This window comes from Parasteatoda tepidariorum, chromosome 9 (assembly GCF_982258835.1).
Source record: "Parasteatoda tepidariorum strain Cologne lab strain chromosome 9, Ptep-v5.0, whole genome shotgun sequence".
Lineage (NCBI taxonomy): Eukaryota > Metazoa > Arthropoda > Arachnida > Araneae > Theridiidae > Parasteatoda > Parasteatoda tepidariorum.
This window is the reverse complement of record NC_141763.1, coordinates 103,551,239-103,575,660: the sequence shown is the minus strand read 5'-3', so window position 1 is coordinate 103,575,660 and position 24,422 is coordinate 103,551,239. Positions and strand designations below refer to the sequence as shown.

Here is a 24,422-nt window from a genome sequence, read left to right as displayed (position 1 = left end):
TTATATTTTCAAAACTAATAAAGCAATTCAAAAAAAAATTGCGCCCACTCATAAAACTCATTTACCCAAAGATAATTTCATGCAAAAAATAATTTTTAATAATTATTTATTATTTTTTATTATTTAATTAAAGTGAGGATGAAAAAATATTGAATTATAAGGTATGAATTTTTTTATACCATATTAATCTACATATTTTTCAATTGAAAAATCTAAAGTTTCAACTGTTTTTATTTATTAGAAGCTGAGAAAAATTAAAATTAATTATTTTTAAAAAATTAATTTGGCGACAATAAAGAAATAACTAATTGGGGCGATTAAAATTAAAATGTGATAAACTTGAGAGGAACTTGACTTCGCGCGCGTAGCCTAAAATTTCATTCATATTTTTTTCGCTAATAATCGTTTGCTAATCTTTTTATTTTTATTTCTTTCACACTATAAAATACGATGTTTCTTTTTTAGTCATTTAATAATTTATTTGCAATTTAGAAAAGAATTTTGAATAAAAAACACTTTATTCAACAAATGTCTAGTTTTAAAAAAGCGTGCTTCTGATAGAATACACCAGATTGTGCTTATTTAATTTGATTATTTTTTATTTTTTTTATTTTGTTTTTCAATAACTGATACAATTTCAATAATATGCATACGTATGCATAGATTTGGAATACTATATTTATCAATTTCTTGAATACATATTTTATAAATATTAATAAAAATACGTAGTCAACATTTTTAAACATCTCTCACAACATCGCAAATTTCTCAACGTCTTATAGGGTAAACTAAACAATGAAGGAACACTTAAGCTTAGCTTGCCTTTAAAAAAAATTCATAAAAATTTCAAAATTTGTAATTTTAGCTAAATGATGGCGTCGACATATTTGTTATTAAATGCAAATTATGTAAAAAAAAAGTTAGATAACTTTCATAATATTGTTTTAAGCTTTTGGTGCTTTAAATAATAAGTAGTAAGATGACCAAGTGAAGGAACAGTTCTTACCAGTGAATAAACACTAAATTTTCCAGTGAATGAACACTTAATTTTGAGAAAGTTTGATGCTCGTTAGGAGTCCATAGGCCACACAAATGTCTAAAAACAAGATTTTTCTTGGAATTACGACATCTAACCATAGTTAATGTGGAAAATATTACTTTTTTTTCAGTCATTGAATAGAAAGTAAAATATGTTTGAATACATAATTTTAAAAAAAATGTTTTTCATTTTTTTCTCACAGTTTAATAGTCCGTTCTAAATTATGAATGTTTATCATTGTGTAATCCGATGATGTTTTTATTATTATAATTCGATCATTTTTTTGTTTACTCTTTTCCCCATATTTTTAAAGCTTTTTTTAAAATCTTTTTAAGTATTTTTTTTCTCTTCGTCATGAGTAATTTATTTCTTTTGATTTAACCTTCCTCTTTTTTCCAAATTTTTGGCCAATGAAATTTGTAATTTCGAAATTTCTTTTGATTTTCTAGTTCCATTTCCAGAATTCCTCACTGGATAATAAATGAGAATAAGGAGTTTCGAAGTTTGAGTAAAACCCATCTCTCATTGACTTATATCTAGTAGTTACTTATGAAACCAATTGTTTTTGCAACTAATAATGCCTCAAGAGGACTTATCTCAAAATCAGTTTTCAAGATACTTTCATTATTAATGTTAGTTGTCTCAGCTTCAGAGCCAAAATTTGATTATACAATTGTTCTTTTTGAAATAAATTCTTCAATATTGAGAAAAGCACAGGCTATTGGATATTTGGGAGATTAAACTTTTCTGTCAATGCTCCTTTAAAAATTTGCAACATAACTTGTGAGATTTCCATCTCAAGCTTCTGAAGAAATAGCGCATCGTTACTCTCGAAGCATGTGTTTTGTTGATAAGTTGTCTTGCTCATTAATTCTTGGTGTCTGTTTTGCATGCATTTGTTACAGTCAACGTTTTCTACATCGAATGGAAAAATATCGCATTTCATAAAAGCATTTTAACTTCATCAGTTGATGCCTCAAATCTTATTTAAAAATGGATGCAAAATTTTCTAGACATATTGTTTTACAATTCTTTTGTTTTCAAGATCTAACGAGAGATTTCCATGAATTAGGTAGAAAACTAAACCAGAAAATTTGTTTTGAGGAACAAAACTTGCTCAGTTTCAAATTGATATGAGATTTATACCTATCCAGAAGAAGCAAAATATGGAATTTGATTGCATTTTTAATTAGCCATGAGTAGAAACATTTGCAATATATTTGTAAAATGTTGCTGCAGTCATCGTTTCATTTCATGAACAGCTTTTTCCAATGAAATATGTAGCAGGGACTGATTCTGTAATATCTCAACGACTTCTTCTGTAAGGAAAAACAACCAATGGAGGAACTTTTTCTTTCCTAGGTACTTTAGAATATAAATCCTTATAATTTTTAAGGCCGAAGAGTTTTCCCGTTTAAGGGCAGTATTCAACTCTTGTTTCATTCGCATTGTAAATGCAATCACTCTATAAAAGGATGCCAGGGCTACTTCCCTCCTAAAGATTCTTCTGAAGTTCTTAAAACCAGTATTTTAAATATTATTCTCTAAGGGAAGTTTTGCCTTTTGAAATTATCGTCTCATTGCACTGAGTTATCGGTGGATGTCGCCTTAAAAAAACTTCACCCATTTTTCACCTAGATAATTGTCTTTAAATGGATTTTTCCTACCAGTTCCCGTTAGGACATTAATGACGGCAATAAGATAATAATTTAGCTAATTATTGGCACAAAATCCTGCAAAGAAATTTTCCATTTAAGCTTTTATTATTATATTTAGTTGTTATATTTAGTAAATAAACATAGTTTATTAAGGTGTCTAAGGTATGATGTAATAACTAATCACTACATTTATAAAGATAAATAATAAATTAATTATTATTATAATTCTTTAAATAAATTTAGCAACTAAATTTGCATATTTAAATGAAATTGTTATAGGAACTATTCATACAACATTTAACTGAATTTTAGGAGTCCTCTATGTCGCTGAACTACTAATTATCCATGTAAAATCATATTTCACTCCTACTATTCATTCACCAGTATTACTATTCCTTCAGTTGTTACCAGTTGTTACCAGGAACTATTCATACAACATTTAACTGAATTTTAGGAGTCCTCTATGTCGCTGAACTACTAATTATCCATGTAAAATCATATTTCACTCCTACTATTCATTCACTGGGAAATCTATTCTAACCAGTGAAGGAACATGCCTGTTCCTTCACTGGTTAGAAGTTGTTTTTTTAATTTCTAACATAATTTTGATTTATAATATGACAAAAGGTACAAGAAGATTAAAATTTTTCTTTTATTTTCATTAACTTGAAAATATCCCAATAAAGGAACACTTGTTTATTCATTGGTTTTTCATCGTTTGGTAATCCAGTTAATAAGTACCCCCTAATCTCAGTACCTGCTTATGTTATGATGCTTGAAATAAATAAAACGTAACTTCAATAACCATATTTTGAACAACTTTTTCACAATGAGAAAAAAAGCATTATTATATGCAATTAATTTTACTTTAAACGGATAACTAGCACCACTGACCTTATAATTGTGTCAAAGAAACAAGGCGTTGAGCAGATACTAACAAATTCAAAATTTTTTCCAGAGAAGACTCTAAGACCAGGTAACTCAATGCATTGTTAGATAACTTCCTATTGTTAGGTAGTAAGCTACTGTTACAAATCAATCTAAATTAAAACGTTTAAAATCTTATTTTAAAAAAATATCTATGAAATGTTCCTTCACTGGGGTGTGTTCCATCACTGGTTGGCTTACCTTATATCGCCTTAATCTTAATAGAAATTTCTAGAAGTGTTTTACAAATGTTTCGCAGAACTATTTTACCAGTTATTTAAGTAAATTTTGACATTTTTAAGAATCTTATTCTTTGCCCTTTCACGTTTATTATTTCTTTATTAATATACTAATCAATTCTTTTAGTTCTTTAATTTAGGTTTTCTTTAAAGTAAAGTTCCTTTCTAAATTATAGTCAAGTTTTCTTAAAAAGAATTATTGTCTGCTAGCTAAGAATAAAACTTTGTTAAGAAATTAAAAACATTCCGCTGTTTAAAATTATTTAATGCAAAACAGCTGATTATTTACTAAGCATACTATTTTTTTGAAGAAAGAGTATAAATTATTAATTGTCTTTTTTTGTTGTTGTTTCTTTTGACTTCAACATAGATTATCTAAAATAGTTTTGATGTTTTATAAGCCACTACAAAGAGTTTAAAGATACAGAACACAAAAAGCTGTCGAATACGCAGCCAAATTTTTAAGCGTCTTAAAATATCTCAGTATCTTAAATGCCGTCCTAACATCCTAGTTGTGAAATTAAATTTTTAATTATCTGATCACGTGTGATTCACTAATTATTTCATTATATCTTTTACTCTTTCTTTATGATACCAAGTAGATTTTTTTCCTGATAATATACTAAACTATTTTGTTTATTTTTTTTACTTTAGCGCGATTCCCAATATATTATTGTAGTATAATTTGTTATCAGGAAAATGCCTTATTTTGTTAAGTGGGAAATACTAAAAATTGAAATTTGTAAGAAGGTTCCGAAGCCGTGCCAATTTTAGAGTCATCTGATTTTAAAAAAATGCTATAAAAAATACGCAATTTCCGAACTTATTTCAATAAAAAAATAAATAAAAGAAACCGTGGCAAGAAGGCTAACATACTTTTTACAGGAACTGTGAAAACTAATTTTTCCTATATTTCGTCAAAAGAGGATAAGAATGATATTGCTCCAAGGGACCTACTCAATAATTTCGCTATTTCCAGAATGAAATCTGTTTGATCGAAACATATTATTCCTTGAAAATTAAAACGAGGAAAAAATTAGCTTTTATTATTTATCTAAGCTTATTCCATTTATTTAATAATACAGGTATTAAGGTTAAGAATATGCGATGGAAGCCCAGTTTACTATTATACTATAAATGCATTAAATCTTATAGCTTGAATAATTTATTTTAAGCAAATTATTTAATAATTTTAAGCAAATAAGGGTGTAAAAATAAACTCGATCAAAATACTCCGATAGCATACCCTAAAATATATATAGAATAAACTTTGGCATCGATACATAAAAAATACCTTTTCAAAACTTATTTTAATATCGAGTGAAATAATTTAATATGTTGTGTAACTAGATGGATAATCCCAAGAAACTAAATCGAAAATATGAAAACTTCATTGCTCTAAAAAAATAATAGATGATAATAAAAGTACACATGTTTTGAGAGTCCAATAGTGAAAGTCACAAGTCATTCTAGCCTGACAAGTCTTGAGAATGGGCGATTATATTTGAACGCTCGAAACATGTCGACTTTTACTTCCCTCTTCATATGTTTTGAAGCCAGTTGAGCTTTTATCGTCAATTATACTGTTTTACATTTGGGTCTTGATCATTATTTTGATAAGGATTTTACACTCGTTAAAGTAAACATATGCATTTTAATATTTCAACAGGATTCATGTGGTCTTTAAAAACGTAAGAGCATCAATATTGTAAAAGTTATATTTAACTAAAAAATTAAAATTTTGACACCGGATATTTTGAGTTAATGAAATAAAATATTTTATCTTTTAAGTTTTTGGGCCCCATTTCAGTAACTTAAAGATCTTACTAGCTCTGTTTAAAAGCAGAGTATCAGATATATATAATAAAACATAAATAATCATAGTAGCAGTATTTGGTGGTAAATGTAGCTTATCGTAATTCAAGAATATGCTGTGCGACATTGTATGGTGAATTTGCGAACGTAAGTTTCAGAATGTATCGAAACACGAGGATGCTATTTGCTAATCATCTTTATCCAAAGAAAACCATGTAACCTAAATATCTACCAGAATGAATCGATTTTATAAACAAAGAATCATACAATATGCAGCATATTATTTCAATATCTTATTCTTAAACAAAACATATTTCAATGTCTTTAAAATGCCGCTAAACATTCAGCAATTCCTTGAGTTATAGAAAAAAGAAATATCGTAAATTATAGAAAACCCTGTAAATGTGCATTAGAATTACTATACAATCTACATTTTATTTTTCAAGTACTTTTTTTTTCTTCAAACTTTCTTGCTTAGAAGACTCGATTAAAGCTGTAAAAATGATTATCCCTAAAATTTTGTATTTAGCTATAATAAGTTATGTTAATTTAATTTTAGTATGAAATCCTCGAATAAATATAGCAAAAACAGCATAATCTATATAATATCGGTAAAAAGTTCATGTATTTAAATTCTAAAAACTTAGAAAATCATAAATAATTTATAAATCGATACAAATTTTCTTTTCAAAGGGGATTAAAAAATTTTTTTTTGCTTTTTGGACAGAAATCAGCTTAAAAATTGTCTATTGCCTAGAAACTTTGAGATATTTACTATTAACAATTAATTAAACCTCTGCCAGCAATCACAAACATTATTTCAATTTTTTCTACAGTCAGAGCGTGGTTGCCTAGCAACCTAGTAAAATTACGCATTCCTCTTTTGAATTAGTCAATGGGTTATCTTAAGATATTCATTTGCGCAGGCGACTTTTTTTGGCGGTTTTCTGGACTATCGCCAAATATATAAACCTTTATTGCTACCCAATTTACCACCCAATTTTTTTAAAATTTTGTCTACCCCCCCTAATTCAAGTGTCTAGATTCCAAATATGTAAAAAAAAATATATGTTTATTCAGAGAAAGTACGTTTTTGTGTCTGATTTCGTAACTTAATTAGTAGTTAGCACTAATTAATTAGCATATTTGAGGTCACCCCCAGGAACCATTAAGATTGAGACTTAGTTCGTGAAAATCCGATCATTAGAACGAAAGTTATTCAGGGTGATTCGTTTTTTTTTTTGCGGACTGTACATACTTTGCGTGCACATATATCGATGTACATATATCGATGTACATATAAATATGCATGTATACATGTACGCATTTTATTTACGCAACTATGTGCATATATTGTACCTTTAAATAACATTCTTACATATTGTACGCAAATACGTAAAATTTTATATACAAACGTACATTGTATATACGTGCTATTATCGTAAATTTATACAATATATGCACTTAAATACATAAAAGCATGCAAACGCATAAACATTATTTTCATATACGTTCATACATACATTGTCTATGTATACAAAGATACAAAACATTGCCTTTTTGTACAAACTAACATACATGCGTACATGTATCATAAATGCATAATTATATGTACTAAGCATATGCGCATTGCATTAAGTATATAACAATATAATTATGAATATTGAACGTACAAACAACGTTTGTGCATACATTGTATGTATAGGAATCGCAAATTGTACGTTCATGCATGCGTACATTCTATGTACATAAAAATATGTAAACACATGAATACTTACATAAAAAATTTGACTATAGTATACAATCGTAATAACTTGTAATCGTATAGTTTGATTACAAGTAATCACAATTACATGTAATCAAATTACATGTAATCATGATTACATGTAATCATATATTTTGATTACTTGTAATCATAATTACTTGTAATCGTTTTTGTTGTGATTACTTGTAATCTTGATTACAAGTAATTGATTACTGTAATCAAAATTGTAATCATGATTACAGCTGTAATCAAAATTTTTAGAAAGTTGTAATCACGATTACAAGTAATTGATTACTTGTAATCGTGATTACAAGTAATTGATTACTGTAATCAAAATTGTAATCATGATTACAGCTGTAATCAAAATTTTTTTAAAGTTGTAATCACGATTACAAGTAATTGATTACTTGTAATCGTGATTACAAGTAATTGATTACATAGCTGTAATTATCTGTAATCAATTACAGTTGTAATCGATTACTGTAATCAACGGCCAACTCTGTATGGTGGGCCCACAAAAGAGGAATATAACTATATTCAAGGCTGAACAAAAGTTTTTACGAGTACCAAGGCAAAATATATTGCTGGCCCTAATCTCAAAAATGTGCACAAAAATCGTTATTTTCATATTTTGTAGAATTTTTAGATAGAATTGCACATAGCGCATTATATAAAATAGTAGTTTTCATAAAGATATAAGGAAATTCTTTGCAATTTTCTTTTAAGAAGGCTAATTAATAAACACTATATTTTTTGTAAAAAAATTTTGGTGTTCACTCAGCAGTCCCGGGCACTGTACTCTTCTCCTCCTTTTTCAGTGTGGCCTTGACTACATCACATGTAAATTACACGCAAAACTTTCTTACATTTTCATGCAAAATAGAAATGTCTGCTGTTTTTTTCCTGAGATTTTTTGTGTCTGATTTTGCTACTTAAAATATCGTCTGCGCTTATTAATTAGTGTAAACCCCTCGAGCCATTAAGATTGAGTCCCAGAACGTGAACATCAGATCATTAGATCAAAAGTTATACAGGGTACATCAATGATTTTCGAGGAATGATGCACAACTAAGCAATGAATCTTGATTAAAGCAAACAATTTCTGAGTTGAACAGCTTAGCTCCAATGTGCCATCCAATTTTACACACTCTATATATTAATTTTGTCCAAAACGTGCAAAAACGAGATAGGTGGTGTTAGTATCACCTTTTATTAAATATCTCCTCTTCAAGCCTTGACTAAATTTTGACAAATATGCATAATACTCATATCAGATAAAAATAATTTAAAGTAGTGTGAAAACTTCAAAACCGATTTTGTAAAATTAAATTGGAAGTTAACTTTATGAAATTTTCAGTACTCTTGAGAAAAGTTCGTCACCACTCTTTAATTTTTTCAGATTGTGGCTATTGGGCAAAGTATCACAGGTGATAGATACACTTGGTAAAATCACTGGTATCGGAATTGGATACTTGCACTTCAAGAAGAAGATCATGTGACTTATGACGTCAGTGCCAGTTGATTGTTTATAGGCAAAATGGCGTGTTAAAGTAGAGCTAAGGTCCTCCACATAAGTTAGAATGTTAGTTAACGTGAAATGAATTAAATACAGCTCCGTATTGCACATCGAATGTGTTGAAATGTTATTCTTTATCATCGACGTCTTTGACTTGAATTAGGTTTATTATTTGTTTATGTATTTTATTTTAACCGTGACATATTTTAGTTTGTGTACCTGGCAACTCCGATCCATAATTAGTTTGTTTACGTCCTTCGTGCCTGCTCTTTGTGTTAAGTAAGAAATATGTAGTGAAAGAATTGAAATTTTTGTGACAGAATATAAAAAGCGTCACCTAAGAAAATTGGTTCAAGACGAGCTTGGCCTACTCGAAATAGAATGGAAAGAACAGTTGTTGACGTAAACAAAAGCCGCGTTTCAACAACCAATCAGCAACGAGATGCCCACACTACGTCACTTGCAGGTATCCCATTTTTAGAATGACATTAAAATTTCGTTCTTTATAATATTTTAAAAAATACGCTGAATTTTCTTAACGTGTTTGAAATGGTTGTATAATACTTAATCGGTTTTCTCTAGTGAAAATAAATTCGCGATCGCAACGCTCGAGTACGCCGTCTAGCGGGAGCCTGTAAATATCGGACATTAATTTATCACGTTTTCATTTAGTTCCATCAAAGTCATTGACTGAATCAGACGCCATTTCTTAGCAGCAAATAAGAAACAAAATTTCCCTAAAGAAAAGGCCGAAGAACTTGAAAAAAATCTCCAGAATATTAGTAAATCTTTCAGGAACAGAACACGCCAAACATTTGAAGAAAAATTCCTCAATAATTTTTAATTTCTATTATCAACAAACTTGCAACTGATGACTTCCGATTTCGGATACTGTTACAGATGTGTGTATTAAGGTAAAATGCATTTCTTCTGTCTTCAATTCATTACGAATTAAAGTGAAGTCAACATTGCTTTCGTCATTCCAGTGAATAAATATGAATTCAGAACATACAGAATTGTAATAGTTATAGCATATTCTTCTTCGTTATAGAATAGTATATATTTCTGTATCCATATAATTCGGAAAACAACAATAAAAAATTATCCAAGTTACTTGAAATAGTGCCATTTGTGCTGATTCTTAATTAATTTAAATCGTTTTCTTGGTAAGTTTTTTTTTAATTTTGAAAGAATAAGTTCAACTAGAATTCAGCTATTCTGTTTTTAGCTACATATTCAAATTCATATCAATTATAAAATTTTGCTGTGTAGTATGTTATCTAAAAGTAATGAAGGTATAAACTATGTATCTATTATTTGAGAATAAAGTTTTCAAACAAGGAACTTATCATTTTGGAATTCTCCGGGAATCATATATCAGGTAAGTGCAATGATTTTTACAATAAAAAATTTGCTTGTAAATATTTTTTTTTTCATTTGATGATGGTTCTCTACAGAATGGTTTTTACGTCTGATTAAGAACTATAAGAATAATAAAAAAAGAAACAATATGAAAGTTTTTATTTCAATGTTAAGAATTCTTAAAATCGTTTTTTTTATCCTAAGAATTCTTTATTTTCCGTTTTTTAGTTTATAATTTTTTGATAAAAATTGTTCTCAAAATACTTTTGAAAAATTAAATGGTATAACATTATGTTTTTATGTATACTTCTTGTATATTCCAATGTTTGAAATAATATGATTCAGAAAAGTATGGAATAAAAATTCGGTACTAACGCCACCGCCGCTACAGATTTGGCGGTTTTTAAGTGCCGCCAATCTACACTTAAAATTTTTGCGACAATTCGTAAAATAAAACACTTTATTTAAAATCAAAATAGTTAATCGGATTTCGGTGGAAAATGAGCCGATATAGAGTTTAGCATAGATTCAAAACAATCATATCGCCATATGAACTCTGATGAATAAGATTCCAAATGAAATAACATTTCCAAAACGTACGTTTACCAAGATAAAGTTTTATGTTGTGGGAATTGGTACATTTTCGTTTTTTCGGTAAAATATTTCCCTCCAGAAAAAATAAAATTGCATCTTGTTTTGTTTTTGGCAAATCCCAAAGACGAATATTCGTAGCACTAAAAATGGCGACAAAAAAGAATTGTTTTTTGTTTTTGTTTCGTCAGCATTCTTTATTTTACGTTTCTTAGTTTCTAAATAATGATTTTTATTGAAACTTGAAATTTTTTGATAAAAATTGTTGTCAAAAAACGTTGTTTACAAAATTAAATTTCATAAAATTATGAGGCTTATGTATACTTTTTGTTCATTTTAATTTTTGAACTAATATGATTCTTAAAACTATAGAATGTAAAGTTTAAATGGGCCTTTCATGTTATATCATTAAATTTAGTAATACTGTTTCTCGGGCATTAGGTTTTAACTCTTATAAGAATATACATATTTTTTTCTGTTAAAGTACAAATATTTTTCCGATGTGTTTTGGATGTTCCTTCTCTAATAAAAAGAGATACCATTTTGTTTTCGGTTGTACAAGAAAGAAGATCAAGCATTTTTCCTTTTTAAATTTAATAAGCCACATTAAAGAAGGAACGTTGCAATGCTACACGCTACATTAACGACGTCTCCAGAGTAACTGAATGACGGTTCATATAGAAATCGCAGTTATGCGTCTCATACAACAACGCCCCCTATAGTTCGTTGCGATCGCGAATTACATAATATAGCGAAGAAGAAAAAAAAAATATTTTACTAATTTCGTTTTATACAATCTTTATAACTAATTGGGTATAATATGAAAAAAACACAACTACTTCGATTTAGTAGGAACAACATATGACGCAATGCTAAACGAATGGAATTTAGTTGTTGTTTATTTAGTTATTGTTATTAGCAGTTGTTGTTATTTGTTTTAGTTGTTGTTGTTTATTTAGTTGTATTTAGTTTCAATAACTTTTCTTTATAATGCAATAAAATCTGGCGAGCAGCTATTTAAACGATCGAACACTTCGTTTGTTTATTTTTGGCTTGAAGTTAGGCTCGCAGAAAATGCCGTTCATGGGTTAAATTTAGTAGGAACAACACAACCTGTGACGTATGCTATATTATACCCAATTGTATATACCATTGTAATCTTTATAACCATTGTATTTTTTTGTATTTAGATGTTGATTCTTAAAATCGTTATAAATATGTTTGACAAATACTTTAATTGAAAATAATAAATTTTCGAAGAATAAAAAGTTAAAATAAAAAGCTTTGGTTGTTTTTTTACAACATTGTATTTTAAATATTTCTTTCAACTCGGATCTGAATAATTATTGATTTTCCTAATTTTAAAATGATTCATTGCGTATGATCAAGTATTTTTCCACTTTTCATGAAATAGTAATACATATGTTTGTAACCATTCATCGAAATAGAAGAATATAAAAATTTATATGCATTTAACAGGTTTTTTTTAAAATTTCAGTTTTGTTTTTAAAATATTTTTTTCTTTTTCATTCTTATAATCAATAACTTGTCAAATTTTCACGTGTTTCAAATGCTTTTTTTTATGTAATAAATGATTTTTTTTAGTTTTTGTTGATTTATAAAATGATTACAAATACGTTACATGTATACAATCTTCATCAAATGTAAATATCTCTTCAGTCATTAATAACTATCATTCGAAATAAAGTAATATTTCCTTAAATGTAAATAATTAAATTTATAACATCTCTTTGATTTAGTACCCAATACAAAAAAAAAAGAATACCAGGCTCTTGGTCACTAATTCTCAATACTTGATGGTTTGCACAAAGAACTTATACGCTTCGCGTAAAGAAGGGAAACTTCCTATACTATCAATGCAAAGTAGTAACGATCTTCAACGCCCCAAATTGGGCGCTGAAGGTGTAATGCAGGAAAGCTACCGACAAGAGCGATTGAAGAACGGGCGCAGATCATTTGACTTTCTCTCTTTGTACTCATATTTTCTCCGTGAATTATAATCGATTTTGCTTTCAAATATTTTTCAGTTCACAAATTTAGCAGGATTATAATTTATTTTATAGCAGTAAATATTTATTTAACAAAAGTAATTTTTATTAAAATATAAAAATTCATTGAAACTTTAAAAAATTGAGTAGAATTCATTTCCCCTTGAAAAAGAAACTTTTTCGATTTGTTAAATTTTCCATGTGTGTATATATATAAGAAATGTGCTATACCTATTTAAAATTTTTTAATTATATGTACTTAGAGTTTTAAAAAAATAAACGAGACACTTGTTGCAGAATTTGTTTTATCTTTATTAAACTTATCTAAAAAAATTATTTTTGGTTATATATTTAAGAATATACTTTTCAATGCTATAAAAATCACACAAATAAAATTGCATACATTTTATACAATAAATAAATATTTGAGCAAGTTCATGAAATAAAATAACATAAAATTAAAAAGATGCAATATTGGTTAACTGCACTAGGAACAAGTCTGCATTATTTCTGATACATAATCTTTAATTTTAGAATGTCTGTTGTGTCTGTCAGTATCAACATTCCGTAATGATACAATTTAGCTGGCCTCTAATCATTTCTTGCTCCTAATATTATTAAAAAAAATCACACAGTAAGATTAAAGTGCTAATATGACATAAGAATGCTGTCTAATTCGAGAACGGAACTTAAAATGTATGGCATTAATAAATTATCTGTATTATTTTTCTTAAGTATTAATATTTTATTAAATAGTTTTAAAAAAGCAGGCAGTGTTTAAGGAAAATATTTAGAAAGGAAATTTAATAACAAATTGGGTGATTAAGTAACAAAATCAATTAAATTTATGTTATCATCTTCATAGCATGCTGGGGCCCAGGGCACAAAAATATTTTAGATCTATAATGTGTCGTAATGTTTAAAAACAAACTAAAAAACTTCACATACAAAAAATAAATCATTTTTAAGATACAGTCCCTGGCCAAATTATTAAACGCACTTTAAGATTCTATGTAAAATTATAATTATCAGGTAATACTATACAGCTTTATTGTTTTTACGTAGCTGAAACCAGTTTCCACTTCTTTACGTTAGTGTATCAGTTGGTTAACATTGAAATGAAATACGTTAAAAATAAATACAAATAGGAGGTGAATGAAAAATCTCCTGAATAAAATTCCATTTGTATGTTTAATTATAAAAGTATTAAGATGTATATTAATACTTTTATAATTAAATACATTATATTAATAAATTAACGCGTATGTTTAATTATAGAAGTATAGTATGTAAACTCGTGCAAATCATGTCATTATGAAAAAACTACAGTGCGCCTATTAATTTAACCTAATTATTATAATATAATAATATAGTACCTGATACAATAAATAATCTGTATTTTTATTACATTTTGTCGAATTTATACTACATATCGCCCAATTTAACCAATTGCTACACAAATGTAAACAAGTACAAACCGGTTTCAGTAGCGTAAATACAATAAAGTATCACCTGAGTAATTGAGATTTTACATAGAATCTTATAGTGCGTCTAATAATTTGGCCAGGGACTGTATAATGCAAAAATGTTAACTAATTTTGATTACCACAAAAACTCAAATAAAGTACTTTTAAACTATGCATAGTTTAAAAAAAATTGATGCGCTAACCAGTTGTAATCCTCATATAATAAAATAAGAAAAATAGTTTTCGGTTGACTTTTTAAGTTTTCTTGGTGATAAACTACTCCAATTATTGGTGTTTGATAAGCAATCACCATTTGTAGAAAAAAATGCATACTTTATGAAAAAAAAAAATTTTTAAAATATATAAGGTAATGTTTTTTAGTCTTAAATTTCTTTTAATGCAATTTTTCAAAAAAGTACGATTCTCTAGGGTCCTCTGAAAAAAAGGAGTCCCCAGGCATTTCCCTGTGTGCCTATAAGTAAAGACGGTACTGTTTACTGGACATTTAGAGCTAACAGATGAAAAAAATATATAATTACTATAAACCACTCTATAAATATTATATGAATAAAAAGTAACACTTTTTACACTAAACACTATTTAAATAATTTCGTATATATATAATGAACTTTCAAAAATTTAAAATGTCAGATTTATCGATCTTTTTCACATTTCTTGAACAACATTTACATTTTTACTTAGTTTATATACATAAATTTCATTTGTAAATATTTAATTCCGACCAAAAAAGATAAACGCACTTATGGAATTATACAGAATTTAGAAACCAAATAAAATTAAATTAAAGTCAGACACTATAAATTAGTCACACATTTAGTTACAATTCTAAGTCAGTCTTATCTAATAGGTTCATATAATCAATCATTGAAAGATAATTTACCGAAATCTTCGAAAATGCTTAACTATTTACTTACATTTCGATATTTTGAGGAAAGCGAAACAATCTCAAATTTGGATAACCCGCTCTATTTACATTGCAGTAAGCACATCTATCATAATTCTTTGCTTTGCGCACAGAAGAATCACTGAAAAATATTGAAAGAAAATAAGAGGATTACAATCTTTATCAAAACTGAAAACAAGGAGAAAAAAATCAACAGAAGATAGGTTATACAAAGCGCACTTACTTGTGAGGGATAATTGTCAAATTAACGTCCGCCATTGATAGATTTCTTATGTGCTTCTCTCTCCAAACTCTCCTTACAAAACTAAGGATGATATTGCGCATGCGCTGCACTGCGCCCCTGGAGACAAACTTCTCCGCCGTACACGAATCGCTGGCAGTGAGCCAAATTTTGTTACGACTTTCGCGAGTTTCCCATCTTTACACTCAATCTTTGGTTTGCACTTGATACTATGAAGCTTATACATACACGTGCCTAATATCTATACACACATACACAGCACGAATCTATAACTATAATCCTGTACACACGGCACGTGTAAATATCTATACACGTGCCGTCAAATAGGGGAATACATTAATAAACATGCTTACTGGTGTGCTCTATCTGTAATGTCTTCCAGTTTCGCTTCCTGGTTAGAGAAGTTCTCAATTTCAGGTAATATTGGTACTTTAAACTTTACAATACTTCCAGGCTTTACTACCATTTTTCCTGTTTTGTGTTAAATGAAAAAGCTAGTAAATCATAATATTTTAAAACAGTTTTTCGATTACAAACAATTTATGGTGGTTGTGAAGCAGCTGGGCTAAAAGCAAGACGGAAAAGAAAGAAAAACCATTTAATTAACATACTCAAGTGCAGCTGTTCCCAAATGGTGTTCTCTGGAATCCTAAGGTGAGGTGGTAAAAGCGTTCCCATAATTTGGACTTTTTTTAAAATATTTTTTTAAACCTTTTCTTACATTTAGATTCAGAAAATTATCCATTTTACTTAATATTGTGGTTGCCTTTACGATAATTATTTAAAGTAAAATGCTAATAAAATAGAAATAGCAAATTTTTTTGAAAAAGAAAAGAGCAAATACATAATTTTTTTAAAATAGGAATACATAGAACCTCACACTGAGCTGTGAAAAGGGCATACACGCATAAAATATTGCATTAGTACTACCCAACGAGCTTTTTAAATCTAAAAAAAATGACAATAACTAGATTGCTGATAAAGAAATATGTTTCTTTACTAGCATTTTTCAACGTTTATAGCAATTTTTTTAGTTTTCTTTTCAACGAAAACCATAATTTGGCTTATTTTAATCATTTTCAGCTTCTATTCATACACCGAAAACAAATTCACAACAAGACTATATTCAGATACAGGACTGTGAATACAACAGCCGAATATAAATCCTAATTCAAGATTATTAATGATAAAATGTGGAAAAAATGCCATTCTTCTTATTACATCATTTTTAGTTTTTAATATGTTAAAACGCGCACAATTGTCTTGCTATACGAGGGTTGTTTTTTAAGCAAAAGCAGTTCTGTTCTGTATCTTAATTAGTGACGCGTACGTCGCAACGAGTGCTTGCATCGTGTCACGGCATTCCTCGGAAACAACTGCGCTCAGTTGCAGTTGAGTAGGTAAACTGTACGATCAGTTCTGTGTCTTTAAAATGTTCAAATTCAACAAATCGCTTGCCATGCAGGAGATATGGTCAGTGATGCGTTTTTAGTCCTCAAAAAACCTGTCTGCTGCATTCATATACTGGTAGATTTGTGAAGTAGCGAATTTTTTTGCCATGCTGGTAGGGAATTTTGCTACTCTATGACAATGACTTTCTCCGCAGCTCAGATCTCAGCTTTATTGGACTCTTTTGGTTGGGATGTTTTGGACCACCCCTTCCTACAGCCCAGACCTTGCACTAAGTAATTTTCATCTTTTCCGATATTCCAAACATCATTTTGGTGGTAATCACTGCAACGATGAAGAATACGTGAAAACGGCCCTTAATGGAGCAGGCGGAAAGTTTGTATGAAGAGGGTATTCTAAATTTAGTTGTAAGGTATGATAAATGTTTAAACAAACTTGGCAACTATGCTGAAAAAAAATAGAAACGTATGTAGAATCTGAAAATAAATTTGCTTCCTGAAAATTTTATTTCGTTTGGTTTTTATTTTCAAACGGCCCCTTACTTAAAAAACAACCCTCGCACTTCAGGTTGGGGTTCCGTTGGAAGAATGCTAATCATTTAAGAGTTCCACAGCCGAAAGAAATTGGGAACCGTTGCTCTAGGGCAGTGTTTCCCAAACTGTGGTACGCGTACCCCCAGGGGTACGGGAGCAGTTTAGAGGGGGTACGCGTTCTTATGCGAAATATCTTGCAACAAACGAAAATTTCAAAATTTTTTATTTAAAAACAAAGTTAGCCATGAAAATTTACAATTACGTATTACGTAGTTAACAGTTAATATTTAGTAGTGTCACGGCTAGTTGTAATTTTTAAATTTTGCGCAATTTTTTAATTCTAAAAATACACTAATTTTTTTTATTAGTGGTACGCAGCGTTACGAGCAATTTAGAAAGGGTACACAAAAGTCATAAGTTTGGGAAACACTGCTCTAGGGGAGTAACATATAGATGTTCTAAATTATAAACTATATCCACCACTATATCGTGAAAGAAAACTATCCTATAATAAATGTTATGGATATTCGATTCTTCTCGAAAGGAGGAAATGATTATCTTTCAGATTTTTCGTGTTTTCCGTCTTGCTATACATAAAGATTCAGTCATGTTATGAAGTATCAGAAATTAATAAATAAAATAAATGATATATGCAAAGATTAAAAAAAAATTATGAACAAAAATAGTAGCTTTCGCTTTTTTGATAACTGAAAAAATTATACAGTAGAACTCGTTCATAAAATGAACTCGAATTTTTAAATAAAGATAATTTGCTTTTTCCCCTCGTAAACTTTTGTCTCATATGTGTTTCTTCCTGAAGCATTAATTAAAAAGAAAAATTGAAGATAAAAACAATTTATTAAGTTATTCAAAATTCGCCTTTAACTGATTGAACACCTTGAAAAACTTATAGAGAATTCGAATTTCTTCACTGCTAGCCTTTGTAAACTGCTATTATAATTTATATGAAAAATATACAAAAATTATTTCATCAAGTATCACAATGTTTTAGCAATACATCTATAAGTTAAACGAAAACTTTTTAAATCAATCTGTTTAAATTTGACCATTTAAGTCTTATAGATGTTATAAGGAATTATATAAATTTTTTGAGAATCAAATTTTAAATTCTTTGAATTGTTAAGAGAGTTTTGAACAAACGTTTTGCATACACGATTCATTTAATTCAATGAAACTATTTCAAAAATGTTGCAAAAAACAATCTTCAAAAAAATGAATTTTTAGTTTTAGCAGGATAAAACAGACTAAATAATCGTTAAACAGATTATTGAATACAGTTTAGTGTTGTAAAACAGATATAAAGAAATTTTACTCTCGGAAAAAAATAGTTCTTAAAAGAATTAAACAAAATTTTATTTACCTTCAACACTTGCTGATGAAACTCCAATCAATAAAATAACAAAGATGAAACTAAAAGCATGTAAAAATAAAATAAATTATTTAGCATCGAGGCTTAAAACTACGCTGTTTAAAATATTGTAGTATCCCTATTTTATCATTTCATGCTTGCTGCAACCTTAATACGATGCTAAATCGAACCATGTTATCGGTAAGCTAGATTAAGCGGTGAAACTTGAATGACTCTAATTAAAACCTTTTTTAAGGCTGCAGCAAATTTACCTTATATTATCCAGCGGTCGGAAAAACTACATTTTCTTTATAGTTAACTACGACTACTTTATCACAATTGCAACTACTTTTTTTTTTAAATGTAGAGACTACAAACTACTTTCGAAATATAGTTACTACTTTTAGAAGACATGCATACTTTACTCGAGAAAATAATTCACACGAATGTTCAAAATGGTTTTGAATTTAAAAAATTGACATAGTTAAACATGAGAAGTTATTAAGAAATGTATATTCATCTTTACATGAGACAGTTTGTTCTTCTAAAGTACTTTTTACGAATTTGTTCTTTTAACCTTCAAACTCCTCTTCTTGACAGTAAATATTTAATTTAAGAAATTATCAGCCATTTAAGTGATTAATGTTCTTTTACATCTTCCAAGAAATTAAGTTAAGTGCACAAAAAAAAAAAAAAACGAAGCACCCTGAATAACTTTATATCTAACTAATGATCGGATCTTCACGTTCTATTTCATTCTTAAATGGTTAGATTTCTAATGATTCCTTTGTTTACAAGATTTCCAATGATAATGAACGAAATAACTTAAGAATATGAAAGAAATAACTGCTGCCAACCAAGATGAAAATAATAGATAAATAAAATCTGCTCTTCTGGAGCATCAAACGTAGATATTATTAAAGCTTTGCCACAAAGGCACTCGCATTGCTTGAGTTGAAAGACCTGCGTAGGATTTGCACAAATCAGATTCGAAAAATGTTTTGCGTTTGAACTTTGTTTCTTTACTAAACTTTGAAAGTAGTTGCCAGAAACCGATACAAACTATTGTTTTTTTCTTGTATTGCACTACACGCTACACTACTTTTTTTTTAAGAAGTAGCTCCTTACAGACTACGAAAAAGAGTAGCGTAGTACTTCCGACCACTGATATTACGATGGCTCAATTTACAGATATTGGTGAAAGGATGCTTTTCAGAAATTTATACTCGAAACATTAAAATTAGAATTAAACTTTTTTTGTAACATCTGTCATAATAACTTGGTGTGGGGGTGAAGTGATAATTATGATTTTATGCTGCTTTTTTTATGAAAATGATTGAAATTATTTTTATACTTTGACATTTGGTACTGACATATTTCAGATGTAAATGCAATTTTTTTGACAAAAAATGCCCCCTATTGGACACTTTATAAAAGGTGGGGGTCTAAATCGCAAATGGCAATGAATTCTGAATTCTACAGATATTTATGTTATACGCACGAAATTTCACTACTTATGCTAACAATAATAAAAACAACACTAGAATAAGTTTTTTCATTGTAGTTTAAGACGTGAAATTATCTTATAAATTTATGAAAAAAGTATCGAAGTTGAAGGGCAATCTTACACTTGAAATGTAAAAATCTAGCATTTTTGTTGCCGTAATATTTAATAAAAGCTTAAAAGAAGTACTTAAAAAAAGCTTAAAAAAAGTACTTAAATACTTGAAAAATTATTTTAAAAATGGATAACTAGGACTAAAATATTTTCAATATATTATATTTACTACTATATTTCACACTATACAGTATACTCTCAATATCTCGAAGTTGAAAGAACGCAAAAAAATTTCTAAATAACGAGTTTTGAGATAACAAGTTCAGAACTAAATATGTTCCAAAAAGTTGAAAAATAAATTCTAAAATACTACTCTAAAAAGTAGAATAATGAAACGTAAGTATGACTACTCATAAAAATGTATGTAATGATAGTTGACTATAAGTCTAAATACAACAATGATCATTTTATTTTTAAGAGTAAGAAAAAAATAATTATGCATTAAAGAGAAAAAAAATTGTATTGCAATGAACTTACTTTGCGATTTTTCAGAAAAATTCATTTTCTATTTCAGACGAAAATTCGACATAGCAGGGTTTTGAGACGAAACCGTTGGAATTCTAAATAACATTAGATGGATGACAAGGGGAAAAATAATTTTGTTCACATAACCAGGTTATCGAGAGTATACTATATTTGTATTCCCTTTTAAATAACGTTCTCAGATATGCATCAAAATGGTTTTTCACACAGTAAAATTATAACTTGTGTGAAAGGCTGAGTCAACCTTGCCCGGCCCAAGGATCGAACCAGTGGCACGACAGCGTGACACAGCCACTGGTATATATATATATATATATATATATATATATATATATATATATATATATATATATATATATATATATATATATATATATATATATATATATATATATATATATATATATATATATATATATATATATATATATATATATATATATATATATATATATATCCTCTTTCCGATGAGCCAACGCTGCCTCATTCATTCACAGTGCCTTGTTACATTTTAAATAGTATGGAACGTTCAAAGTTCATTCGCAAAGACCTATTATGTTCCCGAATTTCACCCCGGCTTCCACGAAATTTCTTGTATCACTCCTGAATATATTCCACGATAAACATTCATTAACACAACAGAAAAAGCTTAACATTGTAACCTATCTTCAGGAACATTACTCTTTTTTGGTCCAATAAAAAAAATTTTCCCCTTCAAATTTTTGTGATCTTTTGATCTCTTGATCATAATTTTTTTGATTATCATAAAATTTTTATTCTTTTAAATTTTTTTTTGATTTTGCAATTATTTATTATCTCTTGATAATATATTTTTAAAAAAAATATATAATTAGTTCATTATCGACGGTACATTCTGATTGGACAATAAAACTATATGATCGTTTCCTTAGTCTATTTACGGAATTAACTATTATCCTGAATAATTAACCGGAATGTTTAGAAATCTTTGAGTGTCGTCAACATAACATTAATAAAAATAATTATGGTATTAACTAGTAAAATATTTATTTACCTCTTTTTGAACATTACTTTTATTCCATTCTGTTTTGATTACAAAAACATTTAATGTATGTTAAAGTAATACTCAACTACTTTTAACTATTATATATTTTTAGCTTACTTATTTTGTCATTTTTCATCAGACAGTAAATATTTTTATGTTTAGTTTTTGATAAGATATATATTTACTTTTTTGCAATATGTTTTACGTTGACTGTCACCTGTACTATGTGCATACCTAATATTGTGTGCAGATTGTTTACTGTGTGTACTGTATATTATGTTACATACTGTGACTTGTACGATGACTGTATGCAATAAACCTATACAATTAAAAAATATTTAAAATTGGAAAGAAAAAGTGGAAATTAAATGTTTGCTCTATTTCTAAATAATCTTGGGTTATAAACTTATAATGAGTGGTTACTGCTACTAAAAATTAAATAAGAAATTTTAAGAAAAACAAGCTTGCGTATAAAGTTGCGATGATAAACGAGCAAATTTATTGACTTAAAAATTTATCCAAATGGAATTGGAAACTGAATATGCAGAAATAAATATTTGTTAATGCAATAAAATATTTTAATGGAATAACTATTGATTTATTTATCTATTTATTGCCGCAAAGCGAGAATTATTGAGAAGCAATCTTGGGGAGCGAAAGAAAGTAGGGATTGAAACTCATAGTAATAAAAATAAAGTCAACAGTATTAATTTTTATTCATGAATGTTTATATTTACTGTATTAAAAATATTTTAGTCATAATTAAAAAAATAAATTTAACATGAAATTATTGAGCCCAAATATATTGGAAAATTTTGTATATATACATGAATGTTTATACTCATGATCTATAATAATGACTTTTAATGTCATGAAAACTAACTAAAAACATAATGAACATAAATGTGTTGTAAAATTATATAAGCATTTATAAATATAAATGTTTTGAAATTTGAAAAAAAATTTTTTTTTCTTTCTAAATGTTTATCTATTTGTTCTAATTTGTATTCCATGGAATTAAAAACAAGTTCCACTCACCTCCGAGCAAATTTAGTAGTCATGGTAAAGCGCATATTTCTGAAATAAATTTTATTATACTTAACTCCCTTTTAAATGAGTCAATAAAATGACACTATCGCCATCTCAAAAAAAAAAGGTGCTTTTAAGAATTTTTTTTTTATGACGCACGATATTGTACAGAAAGGAGATAACTAAAATGGAATCACCCAAACCTTAAAATCGTGACTTTATGCTGCCAAATATGAGCTGTGCAAATGATTCCGAATTTTTTCTGTCTTAATCTAGACAGCCATCGAATATTTGTTTTAACAGTTGGACATTGGGATTGTCGCGTCGTGATTAGCGATATGTTACATACGCATGCCATCAGTAAAGATGGGAGATTATCACGCATCACCGCACGACATTTATTAATGAAATAACACAAAGACACGATAAAGATAACATGTTAAATAAACTGTCTTAAATATTTGTAACAGACTCGTAAATTTCGGAACAACGTAAAACTCCGTACAATGACCACCATTGTTTGAAACTATACATAGAGATCTTGGCAATGAGAAAATTTCTATCTTTTTCTAAGGTCAACCTTGATTCCTCTTTTTTTTAACTCCATGGGGATGATTAATTGCAATATTCAAGTAACACATTAGTGCTCTAGTAATGTGTAAAGTTCGTAACAATATAAAAATTTGTATGGATAGTTAGTCTTGATGGTTCCATCAAAGAATAAGATGGTTTTTGATGGGATATTAAGATGGAAATCATTAAAATATGATGATTCACGATAGATTGTTTTTGTTGGGCCATCAAACTCCTTGGCTTCACATAAAGTTGTTCCAATTCCTAATATGGAATGATGTACAGTCTTGATGGTACCATCATGAAGTTAAATGGTTTTTGATGGGTGCTTATGATAGCAACCATCTTGTTCATGTTGGTCCATCGTAGGAAAACCATCAAAAATTTTGTCTCGGATAATATCGACCATAGTTATAATAGCTGAGTAGTCACTATTAGCAAGTAAAATGTAGCGTCTATCTGGCTTTAAAAATGGCTATATTTAATTACGTCGTCTATCTGACACCTAAATGATCCTCGACATGCTCCCCATCCTGGTATATATGATCTATAATGTTCTAGTAACAGGCCTATACAGGTCTATAATGATATATGTATAATAATGGACCTGTAATTAAACATGTACCGTGTACCTATAGGTTCTATAACAGGTCTACAATGTTCTTGTAACAGGTATACGTTTTTTTATTAGTTTATGAAATTTTAAAACTGAACTTGATTGTTTGCCTGGTCACAGAAACCTTCCCCCACATCAGCTGGCACCGCAGGTCATCTCGACATCCACAGATAATTTTAGATCATCTACCCGCACAGCAGGTCATCTCGACATC

General features: G+C 28.5%; 1 protein-coding gene and 1 long non-coding RNA gene across 2 annotated transcripts in view; both read right to left on the bottom strand.

Moving 5' to 3' along the window:
- The window catches only part of LOC107451827 (peroxidase), a 123,250-nt gene extending 99,988 nt beyond the window's left edge, over positions 1 to 23,262 (bottom strand). The window contains exons 1-3 of the mRNA XM_087152542.1: positions 23,029 to 23,262; positions 18,878 to 18,927; positions 15,907 to 16,024 (exon numbers count right to left, since the gene is read on the bottom strand). Coding sequence (XP_087008668.1) covers positions 15,907 to 16,024; positions 18,878 to 18,927; positions 23,029 to 23,063 — 203 coding nt within the window. The 5' untranslated portion in view covers positions 23,064 to 23,262. The remainder of the gene's footprint in view (positions 1 to 15,906; positions 16,025 to 18,877; positions 18,928 to 23,028) is intronic.
- Positions 13,389 to 15,654, bottom strand: LOC147805183 (uncharacterized). Its single transcript, XR_015429016.1, has 3 exons — positions 15,536 to 15,654; positions 15,323 to 15,433; positions 13,389 to 13,529 (listed from the first exon to the last, which is right to left on the bottom strand). It is a non-coding gene; the product is annotated as an uncharacterized LOC147805183 (long non-coding RNA).
- Positions 23,263 to 24,422: the final 1,160 nt, after the last annotated feature.